This window comes from Mustelus asterias, chromosome 23 (assembly GCF_964213995.1).
Source record: "Mustelus asterias chromosome 23, sMusAst1.hap1.1, whole genome shotgun sequence".
In the NCBI taxonomy this organism is placed as follows: domain Eukaryota; kingdom Metazoa; phylum Chordata; class Chondrichthyes; order Carcharhiniformes; family Triakidae; genus Mustelus; species Mustelus asterias.
The window spans coordinates 37618421-37640887 of NC_135823.1; the positions used below are offsets into that span (position 1 = coordinate 37618421).

General features: G+C 45.4%; 1 protein-coding gene across 1 annotated transcript in view; it reads left to right on the forward strand.

Moving 5' to 3' along the window:
* The window catches only part of LOC144510655 (ADP-ribosylation factor-binding protein GGA1-like), a 29186-nt gene that overhangs the window by 719 nt on the left and 6000 nt on the right, over window positions 1-22467 (forward strand). The window contains exons 2-16 of the mRNA XM_078240334.1: window positions 6564-6648; window positions 7006-7081; window positions 7788-7886; window positions 13262-13385; window positions 13882-13982; window positions 14592-14672; window positions 15259-15396; window positions 15555-15636; window positions 16468-16578; window positions 17335-17457; window positions 18086-18147; window positions 18428-18555; window positions 19150-19442; window positions 20177-20346; window positions 20865-20975. Of these exons, the coding sequence (XP_078096460.1) occupies window positions 6564-6648; window positions 7006-7081; window positions 7788-7886; window positions 13262-13385; window positions 13882-13982; window positions 14592-14672; window positions 15259-15396; window positions 15555-15636; window positions 16468-16578; window positions 17335-17457; window positions 18086-18147; window positions 18428-18555; window positions 19150-19442; window positions 20177-20346; window positions 20865-20975 (1784 nt within the window). The remainder of the gene's footprint in view (window positions 1-6563; window positions 6649-7005; window positions 7082-7787; window positions 7887-13261; window positions 13386-13881; window positions 13983-14591; window positions 14673-15258; window positions 15397-15554; window positions 15637-16467; window positions 16579-17334; window positions 17458-18085; window positions 18148-18427; window positions 18556-19149; window positions 19443-20176; window positions 20347-20864; window positions 20976-22467) is intronic.

Here is a 22467-nt window from a genome sequence, read left to right on the forward strand (position 1 = left end):
TGGGGAGAGAGCCCCCCTCATCCCGGGAGGGGAGGGGGGCGGGGAGCCCCCTCATCCCAGGGGGGGGGAGAACCCCCCTCATCCCGAGGGGGGGTGGGGGAGAGAGCCCTCCTATCCGGGGGGTGGGGGGGGGGGGAGAACCCCCCTCAACCCGAAGGGCGGGGGGGGAGAACCCCCCTCATCCCGGGAAAGGGGAGAACCCCCCTCATCCCGGGGGTGAGGGGGCGTGGAGAAAGTGCCCCTCATCCTGGGGGCCGGGAGGTGCTGTTCCTGTGTTAAATCCTGGCTGTTCGGGACAGTGGCTCAGGATCTGGACCAGGGGATTTGAGTGATTTTTATAGTAAAAGGCACTGGGCTGGAGGAGGAGAGGCTGCCTCCCAGCCAGTAAATTGTGGGATGGGGGGGGAAATGAGGGGAGTCTGAAACCCACTGATCAAAGCAACCCTGATGCTGGAACTGCTGTTTTTAAAATACGAACTTCGACTCCCACTTAAGACAGGCAATGAAGTAGTTTGGAAGTGCAGTCACTGTTGTAATGTTGGAAATGGCAACCAGTTTTGACGTTGGAAGCTCCCACAAACAGAAACATGATCATTTTCTGTTTCAGTGGCAGACATTGAGGAGAAGCTCTACTCTTCAACTAGGGATTTGAAGAAGGATCGCTTGCATCCACTCGAGAGGGCAGGCAAGGCCTCAATTTCACTTAGAACGATAGAATCCCTACAGTGCAGAAAGAGGCCAACTGGCCCATTGAATCTGCATCACCTGTCCAAAAGAGCATCCTACCCGAGCCCTCCCCATTGCCCATCCCCATAACCCTGCACATTTTACACGGTTCATCCACTAACCCACATGTTTGGACTGCGGGAGGAAACCGGGGCAACAGAGGAAATCCACACAAGCATGGGGAGAACGTGCAAACTCCATGCAGTCACCTAAGGCCAAAATCAAACCTGGGTCCCCAGTAGTGTGAGGCAGCAGTGCTAGCCACCACACCGCCCTTTCATTATCTAAATGACACGAGCTCCAGTCGTGCAGCATTCCAATAGTGCAGCATTCCCTCAGTACTGCATTATCATGTCACCCTGTCTCTGAGGTGGGGCTTGAGCCCATCACATTCTTAATCCATAGCTAAGAGTACAACTCACTGAGTTATGGCTGACCCTAAAAAGAAATGCGTGAGTACCCCAGATAGGAACTGGGCATTAACAGAATAGTGAAATGCAGAAAACTCCACTTCCTGCATTCAGAAAAATGTTTCATATAAGGCGTCCATCAGCGTTTAATAGAATTCAGGAAGAAACTGACCCCAGCCATGTTTACATTTCCTTAATAGTTCAGTAAATCATAACATGTTGTCCTTAAACTGATCCAGCAGTTCCGTGCAGCTTTCCTGCTTTGTGTGGTGCAAAGGGGTCTGGGGTCAGATCAAGCTGATGCCCTGTCAACCTGTATGTTAACCTGTCATCGCCCTTGAATCCTGCGAATCTGAGTGTACATGACTTGACCATTGGCCCAGGAGATTATGGTTTTACTCGCAAGTTGCCTTGGAAAATTAATTTTTGAGTGATGGTCTGATTTTGTGCATTGGGTGGGGTTGGGGTGGGTGTGCACAGTGGAAAGATTTCTATCTTAAGATGTTACCACTGTGCCTTTCTGATAAAGGAAGTGAACTGAAAATTGCAGTAACCCAGAGTGTGGTTACGGAAATTGGCTGATCAGGAAATCATGGGTGAAGTCACAAGACAAGCACAGGGTCATCTGGTTCTGATAGAGTAGCTTCTCTCAGACAGATCACTCCACTGACTTCAGCAAAAACCCACGTTCATTTGGGAAGGTCCTTGGCTTGGCAATGAGGGAACTTTTTTCATATTGCATCATCTCCGAGTACTTGGTTACACTGTTGGTTGTTAACATTGTTTTAGACTATTGTATTAAACAAGTAAAAAAACACCTCACACATTCCAGGTAAATGTACTTGCTTGTGCAGAATAAATTTTGTTTCTATTTAAAGTTTATTTTATAGTGTCACAGGTAGGCTTACATTAACACTGCAATGAAGTTACTGTGAAAATCCCCCAGTCACCACACTCCGGTGCCTGTTTGGGTACACAGAGAGAATTTAGCACAGTCAATGCACCTAACCAGCATGTCTTTGGACTGTGGGAGGAAACCGGAGCACCCGAAGGAAACCCACACAGACACGGAGAGAACGTGCAGACTCCACACTGTCAGTGAACCAAGCCGAGAATTGAACCCAGGTCCCTGGCGCTGTGAGGCAGCAATGCTAACCACTGTGCCACCCCTGTTGTAGTTAAACGTCAAATCATGGCAGAACTTTTAAAAACTTCAAGCATAGATTCCATCCAAATCAACCAATGAGGATCTGACTGAATCATTGTTTCAGGAGAGAAAAGTTCCACTGGTTGGTTTAATGTTTTAAGTTTCATTTCTGCTTTGTTTTTGTTTCAGGTGGTCCCCCTTTAAGGGGCTGCCCTTCTTGCTTTGTCATTCAGTTTATTTAATTTAGTTTAATTGTTTTGCACAAAAGTGTGGGAGTAGTGTGGCACATTTAGTGCTACCTTGTTATGAAGCCAAAGTGAAGCTGGCACCAGGAACATGCATTGCTGGCACAAGTACTGGGTGGACGACCCATATTGCTTCATATCTTTGTACATTTTATTCCTGACACAAGTCTCCAGTGGAGGACCCCACCCCAATCACCCGAACAAACCTTTTGTCAAAAGTAACGTATGAGACATCTGCCAGTCTGAATGAGTTACACACAGGCTGTGTGTAGAGTTATCTCAATGCATACAATGGCGGCATGGTAGCACAGTGGTTAGCACTGCTGCTTCACAGCTCCAGGGTCCTGGGTTCGATTCCCGGCTCGGGTCACTGTCTGTGTGGAGTTTGCACATTCTCCTCGTGTCTGCGTGGGTTTCCTCCGGGTGCTCCGGTTTCCTCCCACAGTCCAAAGATGTGCGGGTTAGGTTGATTGGCCAGGTTAAAAATTGCCCCTTAGAGTCCTGAGATGCGTAGGTTAGAGGGCTTAGCGGGTAAATATGTGGGGGTAGGGCCTGGGTGGGATTGTGGTCGGTGCAGACTCGATGGGCCGAATGGCCTCCTTCTGCACTGTAGGGTTTCTATGATTTCTTCTATGATTTCATAGGTTCCAGCTGTTGTTCAGTGGGTGGCACTCTCATCTTTGAGCTGGAAAGTCATGGTTTCAACTTCCACTCAGTGTCAACATAAATACCATAACCAAGCTGACATTCCAGTTTGTACTGAGGGAGTGCAGCAGCGTTGAAGGTGCCATGTTTTAGATAATCATAGAATCATAGAAATCATAGAAACCCTACATAAGGCGTTGAACTGAGGCCATTTCTGCCATCTTAAATGGATGTGAAAATTCCCACAGTGTTATTTAGAGAAGAACATAGGAGCTCTCCCCAGTCTCTTAGACAGTATTCCTCAACCAACATCACTAAAACACATCTGCTCGATATCGTTTGAAGCTTGCTGTGTTCAAATTAGCTGCCATGTGTCCTACATTCCCCCCCCCCCCCCCCCCCCCCCCGTCCTCTCTTTACTATGGAGCACTATGGACTACCCCCCCCCCCCGTCCTCTCTTTACTATGGAGCACTATGGACTACCTGAGCTCGAGATTGGAATACCAATCTGGCATGAGTAGCTCCACGTCCCAGGTCAAAGTGACATTAATATATTTCAGCATTGTTCCCACAGTCTCTTCATCTTAATGTGTAACTCATTCCTGGGTATCTAACCTTCCAAACAGTATTCTACCTGTAACTCGTGCCATGAGTATCCAATATTCTATGTCTAACCGAACCTGTCGATTAGACTCTAGCCTGTAACTTACTCCCAGGTATCCCTTCTACATTTAAATCAATGTTCTGCCTAGTTTTTCTTTTTGTGTGCAGCCTGTTGCTCTGTTCAAACTGTTCCAAAAGGCTGTACAGCTGCAACACCTGTACAGCTGCAACACCTGTACAGCTGCAACACCTGTACAGCTGCAACACCTGTACAGCTTAGAGGGAATGTTAATATCCAATCACCCCCAACACCCCCATTAGATTCCCAGCCTACGCCTTACACCTGGATATTTTATTCGATATACCTTAGATTTTGGCACATAAGTCAACTTCTGAAGCCTCCAAAAATCCTATCTGGAACACGGGTCGACTTATACGCGAGGTATAAAATGTGAACCATTAATGTGGGTGATCGCCATTTTGAAGTGTTTTTTAAAAAAACAGTAATTCAGTTTAATTTACTGTCGTTTGGTTAGATGAATTAATTAATTGTACAAAGATACCTTTAGCCACAATCAGAATAATCTCTCCACAACTCATGTTTCTCTCCGTCTGTTGAATTTGATATTCTGCATTTTTGAATGACCTAATGACACTTTGTACACTAACAGCATCCCGTGATTTGATATTGAAACCACACAAAACATCAAGCGGGGCAGCACAATATTACCATTCTTGGTGAAAGTTTCTTCTTTGTCAACCACCTACTCCATTTGGCGTGATTGTGATCCTTGAATGGCTTGTTGAGGCACTCATCCAAAGTGATGTGGATCTGTGAGGTGGTGATAGTAATCCTGAGGCCCAGGGTAATGCTCTGGGGACCGGGTTCGAGTCCCACCATGGCAGATGGTGGAATTTGAATTCCATAAAAATCTGGAATTATAAAAGTCGATTTTGCGAAAGCCTACCTGGTTCACCAATGTCCTTCAGGGAAGAAAATCTGCTGTCCTTGCCTGGCCTGGCCTACATGTAACTCCAGACCCACAGTAATGCCTTGTGAAATGAGCAAGCCATTCAGTTCAAGGGCGAATAAGGATGGGGGATGGGCTATAAACTCCTGCCAGCAATGTCGTCCCCCCCCCCCTCGCTTCCGAAGAATGTCCCAAATTAAGCTGTGTAAATAAGAGCATAGTCCACCAGGACACCTATTCAACTTTAAAACTTCACTCCACCCTCATCCACCCAACCGTTGTCATGGGCACACATAATATAACTCCCTCAGGGAACTTGGTTTTACATTTGTAAATTACCACAGGCTTTAATTTTGTTCTGTCAATGGTGCAGGCTAATACCACCTAAAATCCTGTCTTCTCACGCCCTGACATTTTCACTTGAATTGTTTTCGAATTGTCACACTCCACAGTTCAGCTGCTGGGTTTATTAAAATTCACAGCGCATCATTCATGTTACTGATGTGACTTCATTTACTGCTGTCTGATGATGATCTGCTGGAAACCGGTAAATTTGGCATCAAGGTGTCTTGGTCTTCTGTCACAACACTAGATTGTTTTGTTCCATAAAGTGGCTACATTAACCAGCGATAGCAGGGGCTGCACAGTGGTTAACACTGCTGCCTCACAGTGCCAGGGACCCGGGTTCAATTCCCGGCTTGGGTCACTGTTTGTGTGGAGTTTGCACATTCTCCCCGTGTCTGCGTGGATTTCCTCCAGGCGTTCTGGTTTCCTCCCACAGTCCAAAGATGCGCCGGTTAGGTGCATTGGGCATGCTAAATTGTCCCTCAGTGTACCCGAACAGGCGCCGGAGTGTGACGACTAGGGGATTTTCACAATAACTTCATTGCAGTGTGAATGTAAGCCGACTTGTGACTAATAAATAAACTTTACTTTTTACTTTACAGCTGTTAGTCTGAAATCTTTATATATTTCTGATGATGATGTAATTATGTCGTCGAGTTTTGTGGGCCCACTCTGATACATGCTTCTCAAGATCAGTGGCTGGCCCCTGTTCTGGGTCGGGGGGATCTTCTTCTGAATGGATTCCTCCTTCTCCCTTTCTCTCACCGGTTTTTCCCTTGCACTGAATTCCCTCACTGCAGGGCAGTTATTTGATGAGTTGGCATTTCAGCTTCAACCAGCTTCATTCATTTTGCTGAAGGATGCATTTCTATTTGTCACGTGTCATGCACAGTCTGGTTTTCTATTGGGGTGTCTTAAACTCATGCATATCTTCTTCACAACACAGCCCATTTTACCTGCCAGATTGAGGCTAAGTACTAATGCGAGCATAGCATTTCATAGCGTAAAATGAGGTCGACTTGTATGCTGGGTTTATGTGAAAGCATGATTTTTGGTGCCCAAAAAAATTAGCTCATTTTCTGTTTTCTGATATGGTATAAACCCCTTGATTAGATTCCAAACCATGACTCACTCATGGTTATCCTTTAATCCATATACAAACCAACCAAAGCTCATTTCCCTGTCCCCTTTCTCTTGGGTTATCTGTAACAGTGTACACAATATTATTCTTTAATTCCTGGAGGATCTTGGACTCTCATGGAAGTTGGGAATCCTAAGCCAGAACTAGACTTGATGTGTAATTCACAAAATAAAATCCTCCAGCTACTGCTGATCTGAAACAAAAAGCCACATCATGGAAAGGCTCAGTAGGCCAGTGAGTATCAGTGGAGGTTAAGAAGAGTTGACGCCTCAGGTGTGGAACGTTCAGCACGCACTGTTTATTCAAATATCTACATGTTTCTTTTAAAGATAAAGCAACCAACCCTCTAAATACTGAAGAGAAATGGGAATACATCAAAGGATTCTGCGATCAAGTTAATCTGGAGCTGGAAGGGTAAGGGAAGACTGGTTATTAGAGTGACATCGGCATAAGGAGAGATTGTTCTTGTTCTGTGTGACATGCATAACAGTTTAGATTATCGCTCTGTCCCAAGATCAATGAAATATTTGCAGGGTCATATGGAAAGTGTAGGACTAATTGGTAGCTCTCTCAGAGCTGGAACAGGCACGATGGGCTTCCTTTGGTGCATTATCATTCTATGATATAAGCATCAGGGTAGAAGTAACAGGATGATAATTTGAGAAGGGTTGGATGTTGGGTTGCCCTCTTTCTAAAGGCACTACAGAATTAAATGAAAGGGGAGAAAAAATTAATGATTGGCAATTGAAATGTGAATTCCTCCATCTTTAGCCCACAGATTGCAACTCGTCTTTTGGGTCACAAAATCCAATCGCCACAAGAAAAGGAGGCGCTGTACGCACTAACGGTGAGATTATTTACTGATTGCAGTAGACACCTGTCTGTTTAAATACCAGCAACATGATAACTTGAATACACATGTCCCATCAAGGCAGGTACACCAAGGTTCAGATATGGATTAAAACTTCCTCAGCACTATCCTATTAAACACTTCCACGATACATACACCACAGATTTAGATACAGGATAAAGTGCCCTCCGCATATCTCATTAAATAACCCCAGGGAGGTACAGCACAGAGAAAAAAAATCCCTCTGTATCTACTGTTCTTCTCTCAATATAAAATTATGTCCTAGGAACATAGGAATTGGTAGGTGAAAACATTCAAGGCGCATCAATTTCATCATTTACCATCCTGGTAGACATGTGAAACAACAATTAATTAGATCAAAAATTACAGCAATTAATCTATATTAATTAGTCCACAATTTACGCAGGCATGGAACAAAAAAAAACTCTCCAGTAGTGTAGAAAACGCTCCAGTGGTGTAGGGTTTTGTGAACCATGGGTTCAAAATTACTTGTTCCCTCCTACTGTTGCTGCACTCACCACACGTTGTGTCTCAAATTATTCACACATTGTTTCTGAAAATGATGTATCTAAATTGAATAAATCAATGCTAACTGCTTCTTTGGACCTCTTACTCACTAACTGCTGACTTTGGCTGATGTTTGTATGGTGAAATTTCATAACCTGGTCTTTTCTTCCCACAGGTGTTGGATATTTGCATGAATAACTGTGGCAAACGTTTTCAGAACGAAGCTGGAAAATATCGATTTTTAAATGATCTTATTAAAGTCCTATCACCAAAGGTAATGTGGAATGCTTTCTAGATTAATATTGTAATTTTGAGCCTGGTGCTCATGGTAAGTGCTTTTTTATCCAATTTTCCTAGTTTTCCTGTGATTTCCACTATCTTTTGTATGAAGAAATGCTTCCTGATATCACTCCTACACATCATAGCTCAGTTTTAAGATTATACCCTCGTTGTTCAGATTTTCACCATCTCCACTCTAACAGAAAATAGTTGCTCTTGATTTGTCCTATTGAGTCCTTTAATCATCTTAAATATCTTGATTAGATCACCTCTTAATCTTCTGTAATAAGTGGAATGCAAGCTTGTCTATGCAATAATTTATCCCTTTTAGTCCAGTATTGTTCTGCTGAATCTGTGCTGACCCCCTCCAAAGCCAACATATTCTTCTTGGGTTTGGTGCCAAGAACAGGACACAGTATACACGATGTGGTCTGATCTGTACACCTCAACCACCTCAAAACCTGTCAAATACATTTTTGTTGAAATGATTCCCCCAAAAAGTGGCCCTACAAGGTGCTGGAACTGCAACTCGAGGATCTTAGGCTGTTAAGGGAGAATGAGAAGGTGATAGACAAGAGCTATCATCAGGTCACACCAGGGCCACGGGTGGAGGCCAAGTGGGTGACGGCCAAGAAGGGTAAAGCTCGGGTGATTGAGAGCACCCCGGTGGATGTGCCCCTACACAACAAGTACTCCTGCCTGAGTACTGCTGGGGGGGACAGCCCACCTGGGGGAAGCAGCAGTGGCCGTGTCTCCGGAGTGGAGTCCGGCCCTGTAACTCAGAGGGCTAAGGAAAAGAGGAGGAAGGCAGTGTTAATCGGGGACTCGACAGTAAGGGGGTCGGACAGGCGTTTTTGCGGAGGCAGGCGGGAGTCTCGGATGGTGGTCTGCCTCCCTGGGGCCGGGATCCAGGATGTCGCTGGTCAACTCCCAGAAATCCTGAGGGGGGAGGGAGAGGAGCCAGAGGTAGCGGTACATATTGGTACCGCTGATGTGGGAGGGAAGGGGTCATGAAAAGAGAGTATAGGGAGTTAGGGAGACAGCTGAGAAGGAGGAAAGCAAAGGTAGTAATCTCAGGATTGCTGCCTATGCCACGGGAAGGTGAGGACAGGGAAGGAGTGAGGTGGAGGATGAATGTGTGGCTGAGGGACTGGTGCAGGGGGCAGGGACCATTGGGACCTCTTTAGGGGCAGGTGCGACCTGTACACAAAAAACGGGTGGCACTTGAATCCCAGGGGGACCAATATCCTGGCGGGAAAGTTGGCTAAGGCTACTGGGGAGAGTTTAAACTGGATAGGTCGGGGGAAGGGGATCGAGACGAGGTGACTGGGAGCGAGGAAGTTAGCTCGCAAACAGAGAAGGGTTATAGACAGTGCAAGAGGGAGGATGGACGGGGGATAGAGAAGGGGAGAGCTCAGACCAAAGGATTGAGATGTGTTTACTTTAATGCCAGGAGTATAGTGAATAAAGGGGATGAGCTCAGAGCATGGATCGATGCCTGGAAGTGTGATGTGGTGGCCATTACGGAGACTTGGGTGTCTCAGGGACAGGACTGGATACTCCAGGTGCCGGGATTCAGATGTTTCAGGAAGGACAGGGAGGGAGGCAAGAGAGGGGGTGGAGTGGCACTGCTGATCAGGGATAGTGTCACAGCTGTAGAGAACGTGTATGCTGTTGAGGGATTGTCTACAGAGTCTCTGTGGATGGAAGTTCGGAGTGGGAAGGGGTCGATCACTTTGCTGGGAGCTTTCTATAGGCTGCCCAATAGTAACAGGGAGATGGAGGAGCAGATAGGGAAACGGATCCTGGAGAGTTGCAATAATAGCAGAGTTGTTGTGATGGGAGACTTTAATTTCCCAAACAGATTGGAATATCCCTAGGGTAAGGGGATTGGATGGGGAGTAGTTCGTTAGGTGTGTTCACGAGGGTTTCCTGACACAGTATGTGGACGAGCCTACAAGGGGAGAGGCTGTACTTGATCTGATACTGACCAGTGAGCCTGGACAGGTGTCAGATCTCTCAGTGGGAGAGCATCTTGGGGATAGCGATCTTAACTCTATCTCCTTTATGCTTGCATTGGAAAAAGAGAGGATCAGGCAAGCTAGGAAAGCGTTTATATGGAGTAAGGGGAAATATGAAGACATAAGGCAGCAAATTAGAGGAGTAAATTGGAAGGAGGTATTCTCGGGGAAATGTACTGAAGAGAGGTGGCAGTTTTTCAAGGAATGTCTCTCTAGAGTTCTACAGGACAACGTTCCGAGCAGACAGGGAGGAGTTGGTAGGTTAAAGGAACCGTGGTGCACGAAATCTGTGCGGGACCTACTCGAGAAGAAAAGGAAAGGGTACAAAAGGTTCAGAGAGCTTGGCGAAGATAGGGATCTAGATGAGTATATGGCTTGTAGGAAGGGACTAAAGAAGGAAATTAGGAGAGCCAGAAGGGGTCACGAGAAGGCCTTGGCAGGTAGGATTAAGGAAAACCCTAAGGCGTTCTATAAATATGTGAAGAGTAAAAGGATGAGACGTGAAGGAATAGGGCCTATAAAAGGTGAAGGCGGGAAAGTCTGTATGGAACCAGTAGAAATGGCAGAGGTGCTTAATGAGTATTTTGCCTCGGTTTTCACAGAGGAGAAGGACCTGGGTGGATGTACTGTGGGCTTGCGGTGGACTGAAAAGATTGAGTATGTGGACTTTAACAAAGAGGTTGTGCTGGAATCTTTGAATGGCATCAAGATAGATAAGTCGCCGGGTCCGGGTGGGATGTACCCCAGGTTACTGTGGGAGGCGAGGGATGAGATTGCAGAGCCTCTGGCGATGATCTTTGCGTCGTCGATGGAGACGGGAGAGGTGCCGGAGGATTGCGGATGTGGTTCCTATTTTCAAGAAGGGGAATAGGGATAGCCCAGGAAATTACCGACCGGTGAGTCTAACCTCAGTGGTTGGTAAGCTGATGGAGAAGATCCTGAGGGACAAGATTTATGAGCATTTAGAGAGGTTTAGTATGCTCAAGAATACTCAGCATGGCTTTGTCAAAGGCAGATCGTGCCTTATGAGCCTGGTGGAGTTCTTCGAAAATGTGACTAAACACATTGACGAAAGGAAAGCGGTAGATGTGGTTTATATGGATTTTAGCAAGGCGTTCGATAAGGTACCCCATGCAAGGCTTCGAGAAAAAGTGAGAGGGCATGGGATCCAAGGGGCTGCTGCCCTGTGGATCCAGAACTGGCTTGCCCAAAGGAGGCAGATAGTGGGTATAGATGGGTCTTTTTCTAAATGGAGGTCGGTCACCAGCGGTGTGCCCCAGGGATCTGTTCTGGGACCCTTGCTGTTTGTCATTTTCATAAATGACCTGGATGAGGAAGCGGAGGGATGGGTTGGTACGTTTACCGACGACAAGAGGGTTGGTGCGGTTGTGGATAGTCTGGAGGGATGTCAGAAGTTACAGAGGGACATAGATAGGATGCAAGACTGGGCGGAGAAGTGGCAGATGGACTTCAACCCAGATAAATGCGTAGTGGTCCATTTTGGCAGGTCAAATGGGATGAAGGAGTACAATATAAAGGGAAAGACTCTTAGTACTGTAGAGGATCAGAAGGACCTTGGGGTCCGGGTCCATAGGATTCTAAAATCGGCCCCGCAAGTGGAGGAGGTGGATAAGAAGGCGTATGGTGTGCTGGCCTTTATCAATCGAAGGATTGAGTTTAGGAGTCCGGGGATAATGATGCAGCTATATAAGACCCTCGTCAGACCCCACTTGGAGTACTGTGCTCAGTTCTGGTCGCCTCATTACAGGAAGGATGTGGAAAAGATTGAAAGGGTGCAGAGGAGATTTACAAGGATGTTGCCTGGATTGAGTGGCATGCCTTATGAGGATAGGCTGAGGGAGCTCGGTCTTTTCTCCTTGGAGATCGTAGGATGAGAAGAGACCTAATAGAGGTATATAAAATGTTGAGAGGCATAGATCGGGTGGGCTCTCAGAGGCTTTTTCCCAGGGTGGAAATGGCTGCTACGAGAGGACACAGGTTTAAGGTGCTGGAGGGTAGGTACAGGGGAAATGTTAGGGGGAAGTTTTTCACACAGAGGGTGGTGGGCGAGTGGAATGGGCTGCCGTCAGTGGTGGTGGAGGCAAACTCAATAGGGCCTTTTAAGAGACTCCTGGATGAGTACATGGGACTTAATAGGATGGAGGGTTATAGGTAGGCCTAAAAGGTAGGGATATGTTCAGCACAACTTGTGGGGCTGAAGGGCCTGTTTTGTGCTGTAGTTTTTCTATGTTTCTATCATTTGGAGAATATATTATCAGAGAGACATAACGCTCTCTGGGATCAGCACTTTTCCATTCCTGGTGTACTGATCACAAGGAATATCATTAACTTTAAAAAAGAAAGCTGAATTCCCAGTTCTAAATCTACATTTTAAACAAAACTTTTACTGCACAGGAGTTAAATGAAACAAGTAATAATTTGACACTATATTTCATGAACCCTTTATTCTTTAAACTCAGAAAAGCTTAATAGACTATTACCATTTTGTTTTTAATTCCACCCAAGAGTTCCCCTATACTTGCTGGGATTTTGAGGATTCTTCACTGTTCCTGGAACTAAAAGAAAGGAATGCCACAGCTCTCAGGAACTCTCTTTTATTCCTCAATTTCCAATATATCAATAGCACAATATCATCACAAGCATTCCAGTGAAGCTCAATGTAAACATGGGGAATGCTTAATCTTCCATTTATATGCCTTCTGGACTTAACAGTGAGTTCAACAATTTCAGACTATGAACTGTGATGCCTATTTTTGATTGTTTTTTTTCCTTGTGCAGTTTGAATCTTGTATTTTTTTTGCTTACCATAGAATCCTTGCAGTGCAGAGATCTGCACCGACTCTCCTGAAGAGCATCTTGCCACCGCCTCCCCCCCCTCCCCCGTTGGTCTCTCTCTCCACACCCTGCCAAACCTGTTGAGTTTTTTCTGCACTTTCTGTTCTTATTGCAGCTTTCCTCTATCCACAGTATTTTGCTTTTATTCAAGGTTTATTTTTGTTTATCTTACATTTAACACTTCAATCCTGAACCTCAAAGTTATGTCCCTAAAACACATGAATCGTGAAATTAAGGATCTTTGCATTACTGGATTCCTCAGCTGTGTTCAACACTTTGCATGCTCCCTGAGTGAATCATGCGAGTATATGTCAGTCATGATCAAAATGAATGGCGGAGCAGGCTTGAAGGGCCTACTGCTGCTTCTATTTTCTATGTGTCTATGTGTCAGTTGAAAGACAATGTAGGATGACAGTGTGAGGAGAGTGAAGGCGTCCAGGCCTGCCATTCTTTGCCTTTAGACTTTTTTAAATCTACATTTTCCTCCATGCAGTACCTGGGCGTGTGGTCTTCAGAACAAGTGAAGACTAAGATAATAGAGATGTTATACAGTTGGACGCTATGGCTACCAAGTGAAGTTAAAATCAGAGACGCCTATCAGATGCTGAAGAAGCAAGGTATGTAATATGCGACTGACTCCGCACACAGTAACAAAAACAGATTTTTATTTCTAAAGTGCCTTTCACAACTTCAGGATGCTCCCAGAGTAGTTTTGAGGTATAGTCACTGTTGTAATGTCCAAGCACGAAAGCTAATTAGCACACAGCAAGATCCCTCAAACAGCCATTGTGTTGATGACCAGATTTTTTTAATGGCGGTGGTTGACAAATAAGTATGGGACACCAGCTCCCCTTTGAAATAGTGGAATGTTTCACGTCCATCTGACAGGGCAGACAAGGCTTCGGCTTAACATCTCATCCAATTCCTCCCACACCTGTGTACAATCTCCCCTATCGTGAACTCTACCCAACTATTGAATCCCTTTCCGCACCCGTTGTGTTAAATACTATCCTTATTGCACTTCATGCATTTTCTCAGATGGTAGCTAGCTGGGCATGCACAGTAATATGATACTCGTTTTCCTTCCTTACGTTTTTTCTTGCCATTCCTTAGGTGTCATAAAGAAGGATCCGAAATTACCGGAAGATAAACTTTTTCCACCACCTTCTCCAAGAATGAAGAGCTCACTTTTTGATGATGATGAGAAATCAAAGGTAAAAAAATGCACTCCCCTCAGTACCCGCTGGTGAAGCACTGTCACTCTAATAGGGTCTTCTCATTCTCTGTGATTTCAACATACCCTTCCTCAAATCTCTAGCTCCTCTCCTCCAACTGCAATTCCCACTCTCTCTTTATCTTCATCACTACTATTATAGAACATAGAACAGTACAGCACAGTACAGGCCCTTCGGCCCAGGATGTTGTGCCGAAAATTCTTCATGTCAACTCCCCAATCTCTACTCTTCCCCATTACCTTGACCTGATGGCATCTCTGCACCTTGGTTTTGTCCACTGATTGACCTTTTTTCTCTTTTTATTCACTTTGGGATTAAGAAAGGGGAAATATAAAAGTTAAAGCTTTTTCTTATCTCTACCCCAATGCCTACCGTCACAGTGGGGGTGAACCAGTAAAGTTTGGACAAATCATTGGAATATGGCGTTTTAAATGTGTAAGAAATTCTACAACAAAAATTATACCTTACTGCAAAAGCAGAATGAAAATAAAATTTGACGGGTTGGAGAATTCTAGCTCGGCCCTCTTAGGTGATAAGTGAGTTCAAGTGGAAAAAGCAAGTCTTTTCTATAAAATTTTGTCCCCACAGCTCCTTGCAAGACTTATCAAAAGCAACAATCCAGAGGACTTGCAAGCTGCCAATAGACTGATTAAGAATGTCATCAAAGAGGTGAGTTCATTCACAATGGCTGAAAAATTCCTGTAAAATACAACTGTGGCCTATTGAGCCCTTAAACTAGCAGTGCATCCCCACTGACCCGCTAAACCCTACAATATGTATCTTGTGACCCACCTGACCCAGCAGTGATGAGGCAGGATGAAGGACCTCAGGGGGCAAGTCTTTCGATCAAAAGAGTCAGAACAACACAGCAATTTGACTGGATATTTATAACAGACCTTTCCTTCAGTTGGTGTTGAGAGGTACAAGATAATGTGGATTAATAGGGTCCCAGGATCGATTCTGGTCTGCGTGTCAGATGAACCTGGCAGAGGAACGCTGCAAAGGTTACTGTTGCTGACAGTCTTTGTGCCCCGGCAGAATTCCAGTACTCACTGGAAAGTCTGTTCGATGAAGGTGATCACGGTTAAACAGCCAACCAACATTTCCTGTCTAGTCTCAGTCATGAAGCTTTGTGTTACACGTCATCTGCCTGCTTTCTGAGTGTACGGCTGAAGGTTTAATGAAAGAAAACAAGAGTGAGTGTAATTGGAAGTTTTTGTTTCCTAGTAAATTCTCAAACTGAAGTTGTTCACAGGACCAGGAAAAGTCTGAGAAAATCAGCAAAAGGATTCACACTATTGAAGAAGTGCACAACAATACAAAGCTGCTAAGTGAGATGCTGAGCCTGTACCAGAGAGACAGCTTGCCCGAAGACCAGATTGAAATACTGAAGGTAACAATCTGATACGAACCACACAAACCCCTCGCGTAGATTCCAATTTGTAACCAATTCTTGGGTATCTGTTTGTCTGTTATTTTAAAAGTCTGACAACATCATTTTCATCCCAAATTTCCTGTTTTCTGATTGTGTTCCCTGCTGTTTATGTACAGGGCTTGTATCAGCGCTGTGAGAAGCTGCGGCCGACACTATTTCGACTTGCGAGTGACACTGTAGATAATGATGAAGCATTGGGTACGTTTCCAGTTTTTTTGTTTGGGGGGGGGGGGTGGCAGAGGGTCTCACTTAATGGGGAACATCCTGGGGACAGGGTGCGGGCAATTTGGGAGGGTGCGGCGACCGGTCCCATTGATTTGTTTCTAGCCAAGTGCCAGAGAGTGACCTATTACAGTGGAGAAGGTGGCTACTCGGCCCATTGAGACTATGTCAGCTCTGACAGCAATCCAGTCAGCCCCCCTCCCCCATTCGAACCCCGTAGCTCTGCAGGTTTATTTTGTTCATGTGCCATTCAATGTTGTTTTGAAATCATTGATGGTTTCCACTTCCATTTTCACTTCCACCACCTTCCAGGTTATTACCACTCATTGCATAAAATAAATTCTTCCCCACATTCCCTCTTGCCCAGAACCTTAAATCTGTGTCCCCTAGTTCTTGTACTGTCACCTGATGGGAATAGTTTTCCCCTTCTTAGATTACCCAAATCTGTCATAATCTTGTGCACTTCTATCAAGTTTCCCCTCAATCTTCCTTTTCCCAAGGAGAACAACCTCAGTTTTACCAATTTAACCTTGTAACTAAAATCCCTCAACCCTGGAACCATTCTGGTAAATCTCCGCTGCACCCTCTCACGGACTCTCACAGTATAACCTGTCTCTGCTGCTTTTCTCTGATCTATGTAATTACAAAAATCTTCCCATGGCTGTGCCACGAAGATAGGATTATGCAAATTTAATTTTCAGCTGTTTTGGACAGGGAAAACATTTTGCTTTCCACTCTTCTGTTATGGGGCCCATGCTACGGGGTTCAGACATCCCTGTAATGCTGATTCCTTTCCCAACTTTTTAGTGGAGATTCTACAAGCCAATGATTCACTCACCCTCATGGTCAACTCGTACAAGAAGATCGTGGAGGGACATGAGGAGGAGAGAGTGGCCTCAACAGAAGCAGCTTCCAAAGGTAATCCTGGGGACCTTCCTGCTACTCACTGCAATTGGCCGACACCAAGGTTCATTTTGTGTACTTTCTGATGAAGAATTCTTGAAATGAAAATGCTGGGAATACTCAGTGGGTCAAACAATATCTTTGGAGAAAGAAACAAAATTAATGTTTCAGGCTGATGACCTTTCATCAGAATGGGAAAAGTGTTCCAGCTGTAACAGTTTTTAAGCAAATGTAGAGCTTGGGAAAATGATGGGTTGGGGATGGAATGAATAGAGTGGGGATGGTGGGCTAGAATGATTTCCTGACAAAAGGAGGTGATAAGAGCACAAACATGGACATACTAGATGCCTACTGAAGAAAAATTGTTAGAGAATGCCCAAAAGAAAATGGGAGTATTTTCTTTTCTCTTTTAAAATTAAAATATATTCATTGGGGCAAAAGTATATGTTCTTGTATGCCATTATTATTGGTGCTAGGGCTCCAAGGAGAAGTTTGGTTAAGCTCTAAAGTTGTTGAACTCGATGTTTAAAAGCTGTGAAATGCCCAGATCAAAGAATAACAGTGAGGGCCAGTGTCAGAGGTCAAAATGTATGTGTGGACAGCTGAAGTCAGAGAGGTCAGAGTGTGAGTGTGGAGGACCAGGGTGGGAAAGGTCAGAGTACGAGTGTGGGTACAGAGGACAGAGAGGTCAGAGTGTGAGTGGTTTGTGCTTGAATTAAATCTGGATTTTTTTGGAATCAGGATCTAAACTCGATTCTTTAATTTTTGAAGCTGATCCTGTGCTGGCAGATTTAACTGAACTTGAGTTGGATTTGAGAAATCCTGGAACCTTCTTGAATCCGGACCCTGGGAAACTGCTGCCGTCCTGGTTAGATGAAGAGCTGATGTCATTGGGTGAGTAGCATTCTGCCTTTTAACTAAATAAAATAGCACACAGTCACACATTCTGCGGCTGGCAACATGCAAAGTTTCTACCCTTGGCTATATCCTTTCTCTCTTCTTGATTGATTAAACGTGCTTGACTCAGTTGTGCCTTACTTGCATTTGAGTTATAAGATCTTGGGTTCAGTCCCACTCCAGATACTTTAGGATATAATCCAGGCTGACACTCCCAGGGCAATACTGAGAGAGTGCTGTATTGTTGGAGGTGCCATCTTTCAGATGAGATTTTGAACTGAGGGCCGTCTGCCCTCTTAGGTGGATTTGTGGTGTGAGTGAGAAGAGAGAGAAAGTTGGTGTTTAGATGGTGGGATCAACTGGGTTAATTGGCTTTGTCACATGAGCTTTGGATTCATTGACTGCTTTTCTTCTTTTCCCCCAATGGCTATTCTGAGAAACATCCTTTGATCTAAAAATTAGATTAAAATTGATTGATGTTGCCACCATTGATCAACCTTTCCAAGGGATCATGCATCAAATAATGGATAGGTGCCCAAAAAAACCACCCTCAGTGAGGGACAGGGTGTTTGGAAGGGTGCGACTAGCTTCTGTATAGTAACTCAATGGCACATTGCTCTTCCAGACCTGAATGACCCCCCACTGATGCAGCAAGCACAGGGATCCATCAGTTGGAATTCATTTGAGGTAAGTCACGTAAGGAACTGGATATCTGCCCTCTTCCTCTGCTGTATGACCTACCCTTCGATAGACTGAATGTGTGTTTGGTATATTGAGTGAGTTAGCGTGTTTTTTTTTACATGTTGATTGAATGGTTGAGTGTGTCACGCTGTACAAGTTATAGGTAGCTCTTCCTTGATGCTCCCACAGTCCCTTTCTCACCACACAGAGAATGTATATAAATATTTGTCCCTATTACAGTCAGTGTATTTATTCTTGGTATGCTGTTGTGTCTCTAATGTTGCAGGAAGCAACTTCAACTGTAACCATACCAAACTCAACAACCAATGGGAGTGGAGGCCTGGCCGGCCTAGACCTGCTGGGCAAGACACTGATGGCCGAATCTCTGGGACCTCGAGCTCAGGCGTTCCGATGGTGAGAACCACCATCGATTCCTCTGTCTCTCTGTTCCTCTGTCCATTTGTTTTTCTCTCTCTCATTCTCTTTCTGTCTCTCATTGCTGCACTCCCTCAATACTGCCACCCTGTACTACTGCACTCCCTCAGTACCATCCCGGAGAGTGCAGCGCTCCCTCACTGCTGCCCCTGAGAGTGCAGAGCTCCTTCAGTGCTGCCCTTTTGCTGATGGAGTACTCCCTCAAGTGCTGCCCTTTTGCAACTGGAGTATCCCCTCAGTTCTGCCCTTCGCAAATGGGGTACCCCCTCAGCTCTACCCCTTTGCAAATGGAGTACCCCCTCAGCTCTACCCCTTTGCAAGTGGAGTACCCCCTCAGTGCTGCCCTCTGACAACGCAGAGCTCCCTCGGGGCTGCCCCCGACAGTGCAGAGCTCCCTCGGGGCTGCCCCCGACAATGCAAAGCTCCCTCAGTGTTGCATTAATTCATGAAGTGGCTCTCAGAGCTCTTAGCAAAATCAATGATTGTTTCAAGGAACAAGGCACCAAAAACAATCAAAGAATTTAAACCTCTTCTTTTTTACGAAATAACATATTCTATTTGTCATCCAATCAGGGACCAGCCACAAGTGAAACCCACGCTGAAGGAGCTTCAGAGTCAGGCTCTGATGCACCAGCTGCCTGCAGCCATGGATCCCAATGCTCCTGTAGTGTCAGCTCAGCTCACAGCACCAGCTCTTCTCCCACAATGGACAATACCACCAGGGTTCTGCCAGGACTCCCCTTCCCAGACACTTCACACCATGCCCGTCTCTCCACAGAAACCCTCGCCTGCCAGTCCCCAGCAAGTTGGCACCGACGACATCTCCTTGAAGAATGTGTTTGTGCCTTTGCAGAGCATCAAAACAAGTAGGTGCAAAAAGAGAGATGGGAAAGATAAGGGATGACCATTGTGCTCATCAATACAGTGGGATTCCAACCCGCCCATGTTTTGACAGATGGGGTGGGATTTGATGGTGTTCAAAGTGATTTCAGGAGGGGAGGAGGCAGTTTTCGTAGTGAGCTTTAGGACTTGTTGTTAGTGAGCAGACTTTGACATACACAAGACTCAGTATCTGGAAAGGGCTGAAGAAGGGAAGTGGAAGTTAGACACTCCTATTGAGCACGCCTGGATCAACCAGATGGGCCAAATAGCCTTCCCCATCAGTCTATCACAATCTTCTTCAGTAACTGGTACAACCACAACTAACATTTATGTAGCATCTTTAATGCAGTAAATTGTCCCCAGACGCTTCGCAGGAGGATAATCAGACAAAGATTGAGACTTAGGTTCATGTGAGCCAAAGCTTGGTCAAAGTGGTGAGTTTTAAAGATTGTCTTAAAGGATGAGAGAGATGTAGGGAGATGGGGAAGTTTAGGGATGGAGCTCCTGAGCCGAAGACATGGCTGCCAGTGGTGGGGCTCTGGATACCATTCAGAGCTGGTAGGCCCGGATGAGAGATGTTCCCACCCTCCCCTTCCAGTTTGGTGTATGAAGGTCAGTTTTAATCTGCATACGACAGTCCTGGTAAGATAGTCAAAAGAGCAGGGCAGGATCTCCGTGGTACAGCCGGCATAACTTCCTTCCCCTGTTAAACCCGCAGGTTCTGTTCCGCCTGTTACAGCCTTTGACAGAGATGGTTTCCGAGTCCTGTTCAACTTCGCCAAAGCCCCTCCCCTCGGGAGGCCCGACCTTTTAGTTGTTGTCATCACACTGTTGAGCTCAGCGCCAACACCCATAAAGAGTATTACATTTCAAGCTGCAGTGCCAAAGGTATGACTGCTCATTGCAGATTGCATGGGTTTATTTGGCTTCACTCATATGAATCACATCCAAGTTGAACTGTATTTGACTGTTGCTGATGTATGCTTTGACTGTGCCTTGTGTCTGAGGGAGGCCTGCTCCATTTCTTTGCTGCAGCTGACCTCTCTTAATGTGGCGGCACACTGGTTAGTACTGCTGCCTCACAGCGCCAGGGACCCAGGTTCGATTCCCAGCTTGGGTCACTGTCTGTGCAGAGTCTGCACATTCTCCCCGTGTCTGCATGGGTTTTCTCCGGGTGCTCCGGCTTCCTCCCACAGTCCAAAAGACGTCTTGGTTAGGTGCATTGGCCATGCTAAGTTCTCCATCAATCTACCCGAACAAGTGCTGGAGTGTGGTGACTAAGGGATTTTCACAGTAACTTCATTGCAGTGTTAATGTAAGCCTACTTGTGACTAATAAATAAACTTTATTGTGTTGGAGGAGTTGTGACTGTTTTCTCATTGCTCTGGGTATTTGCTTGTTTCCAGGTCATGAAGGTGAAGCTGCAGCCCGCCTCCGGCACAGAGCTTCCTGCATTCAATCCTATACTCCCACCTCCCGTCATCTCACAAGTTATGCTTCTTGCTAACCCCCAGAAGGTAAGGGATTTGATGGGCACCTTGCTTTCAATAAACCAACTCTGGACATATTCTGGAAGGTTTCATTACATTACCTCCTGCCATTTGATTGCTTGTACTCTTGACCTCACCAAGCACTGTGTACTTGGTCATCCATATGCTTGACTTTGTCGCGTTCTGCATTTGAATCATAGAATGGTTACAGTACTGAAGGAGGCCATTTGGCCCTTTGTGTCCATGCTGGCTCTTTGCAAAAACAACTCAGTCCCACTCCCCTACCTGTTCCCTGTCACCCTGCAATTTATTTTTACTCTTCAAATAAGTTATGCAATTCCCTTTTGAAATCTGTCTCCCAGACAGTGCTTTCCAGATCCTGACCATTCACTGCATACCCCACCCTTGGAAAGCAAAGAGCCTTCCTTACTCAATGGACGATTAGTCATTTGCCTCTTTCCCTCCATCGCCAATATTTATTTGAATTGCCGTGGTGGTTTTTCTCCAGCAGTAGTGTGCAGGAGATGAATCTTCAATTCATGGAGACTCTGAGGCCTCACTGACTCCCTTCCGATCCAGAACCTCAATATGAAATCAAATGCACTTCTGCTCCTCTAAGCAAACAGTTTAACAATTTTCCTGTTTTCGTTTCTCCCATTTCTTCCTCTCCAAAATTGGCAGGCTATAACGAATGGAATGCCACAAGGGTCAGTGGTGGAACCTCATTTATTTACAAATCGCTATTAATGACTTAGATAAAGAGATGGGAAGTAATGTATCTAAGTTTCCTGACAATACAAAGCGAAGTGGGAATGCAAGCTGTGAGGACGCCATAAAGAGGCTGCAAAAGATATAGAAAGATTTAGTGAATGGGCAACAAGGTGAGAGATAGAGTATTATACATAGAAGTGTGAGGTTGTCCACTTCATAGAATCATAGAAACCCTACAGTGCAGAAGGAGGCCATTCGGCCCATCAAGTCTGCACCGACCACAATCCCACCCAGGCCCTACCCCCATATCCCTCCATATTTACCCGCTAATCCCTCTAACCTACACATCTCAGGACACTAAGGGGCAATTTTAGCATGGCCAGTCAACCTAACCCGCACATCTTTGGACTGTGGGAGGAAACCGGAGCACCCGGAGGAAACCCACGCAGACACGAGGAGAATGTGCAAACTCCACACAGACAGTGACCCAAGCCGGGAATCGGCTTGAGTAGTATGAATGGAAAAACACCATTTTTCAAAAGACATGAAACTTTTAGATGTTGATGTTCAGTGGGACTTGTGTGTGCTTGCACAAGGAACTGAGAAAGTTAGCATGCAGATACAGCAAGCAGTTAGCAAGGCAAACTATATGTTGGCCTTTGTTGCAAGGGAGTACAAGAACTAAAGAAGTAACAGAGATTTGGTGAGACCACACTGGACCAATGTGTACACTTTTGGTCTTCCTAACTCAAGGAAGAATATATTTGCATTTGAGTGAGTACAGCGAAATTCACTAAATTGTTGAGAG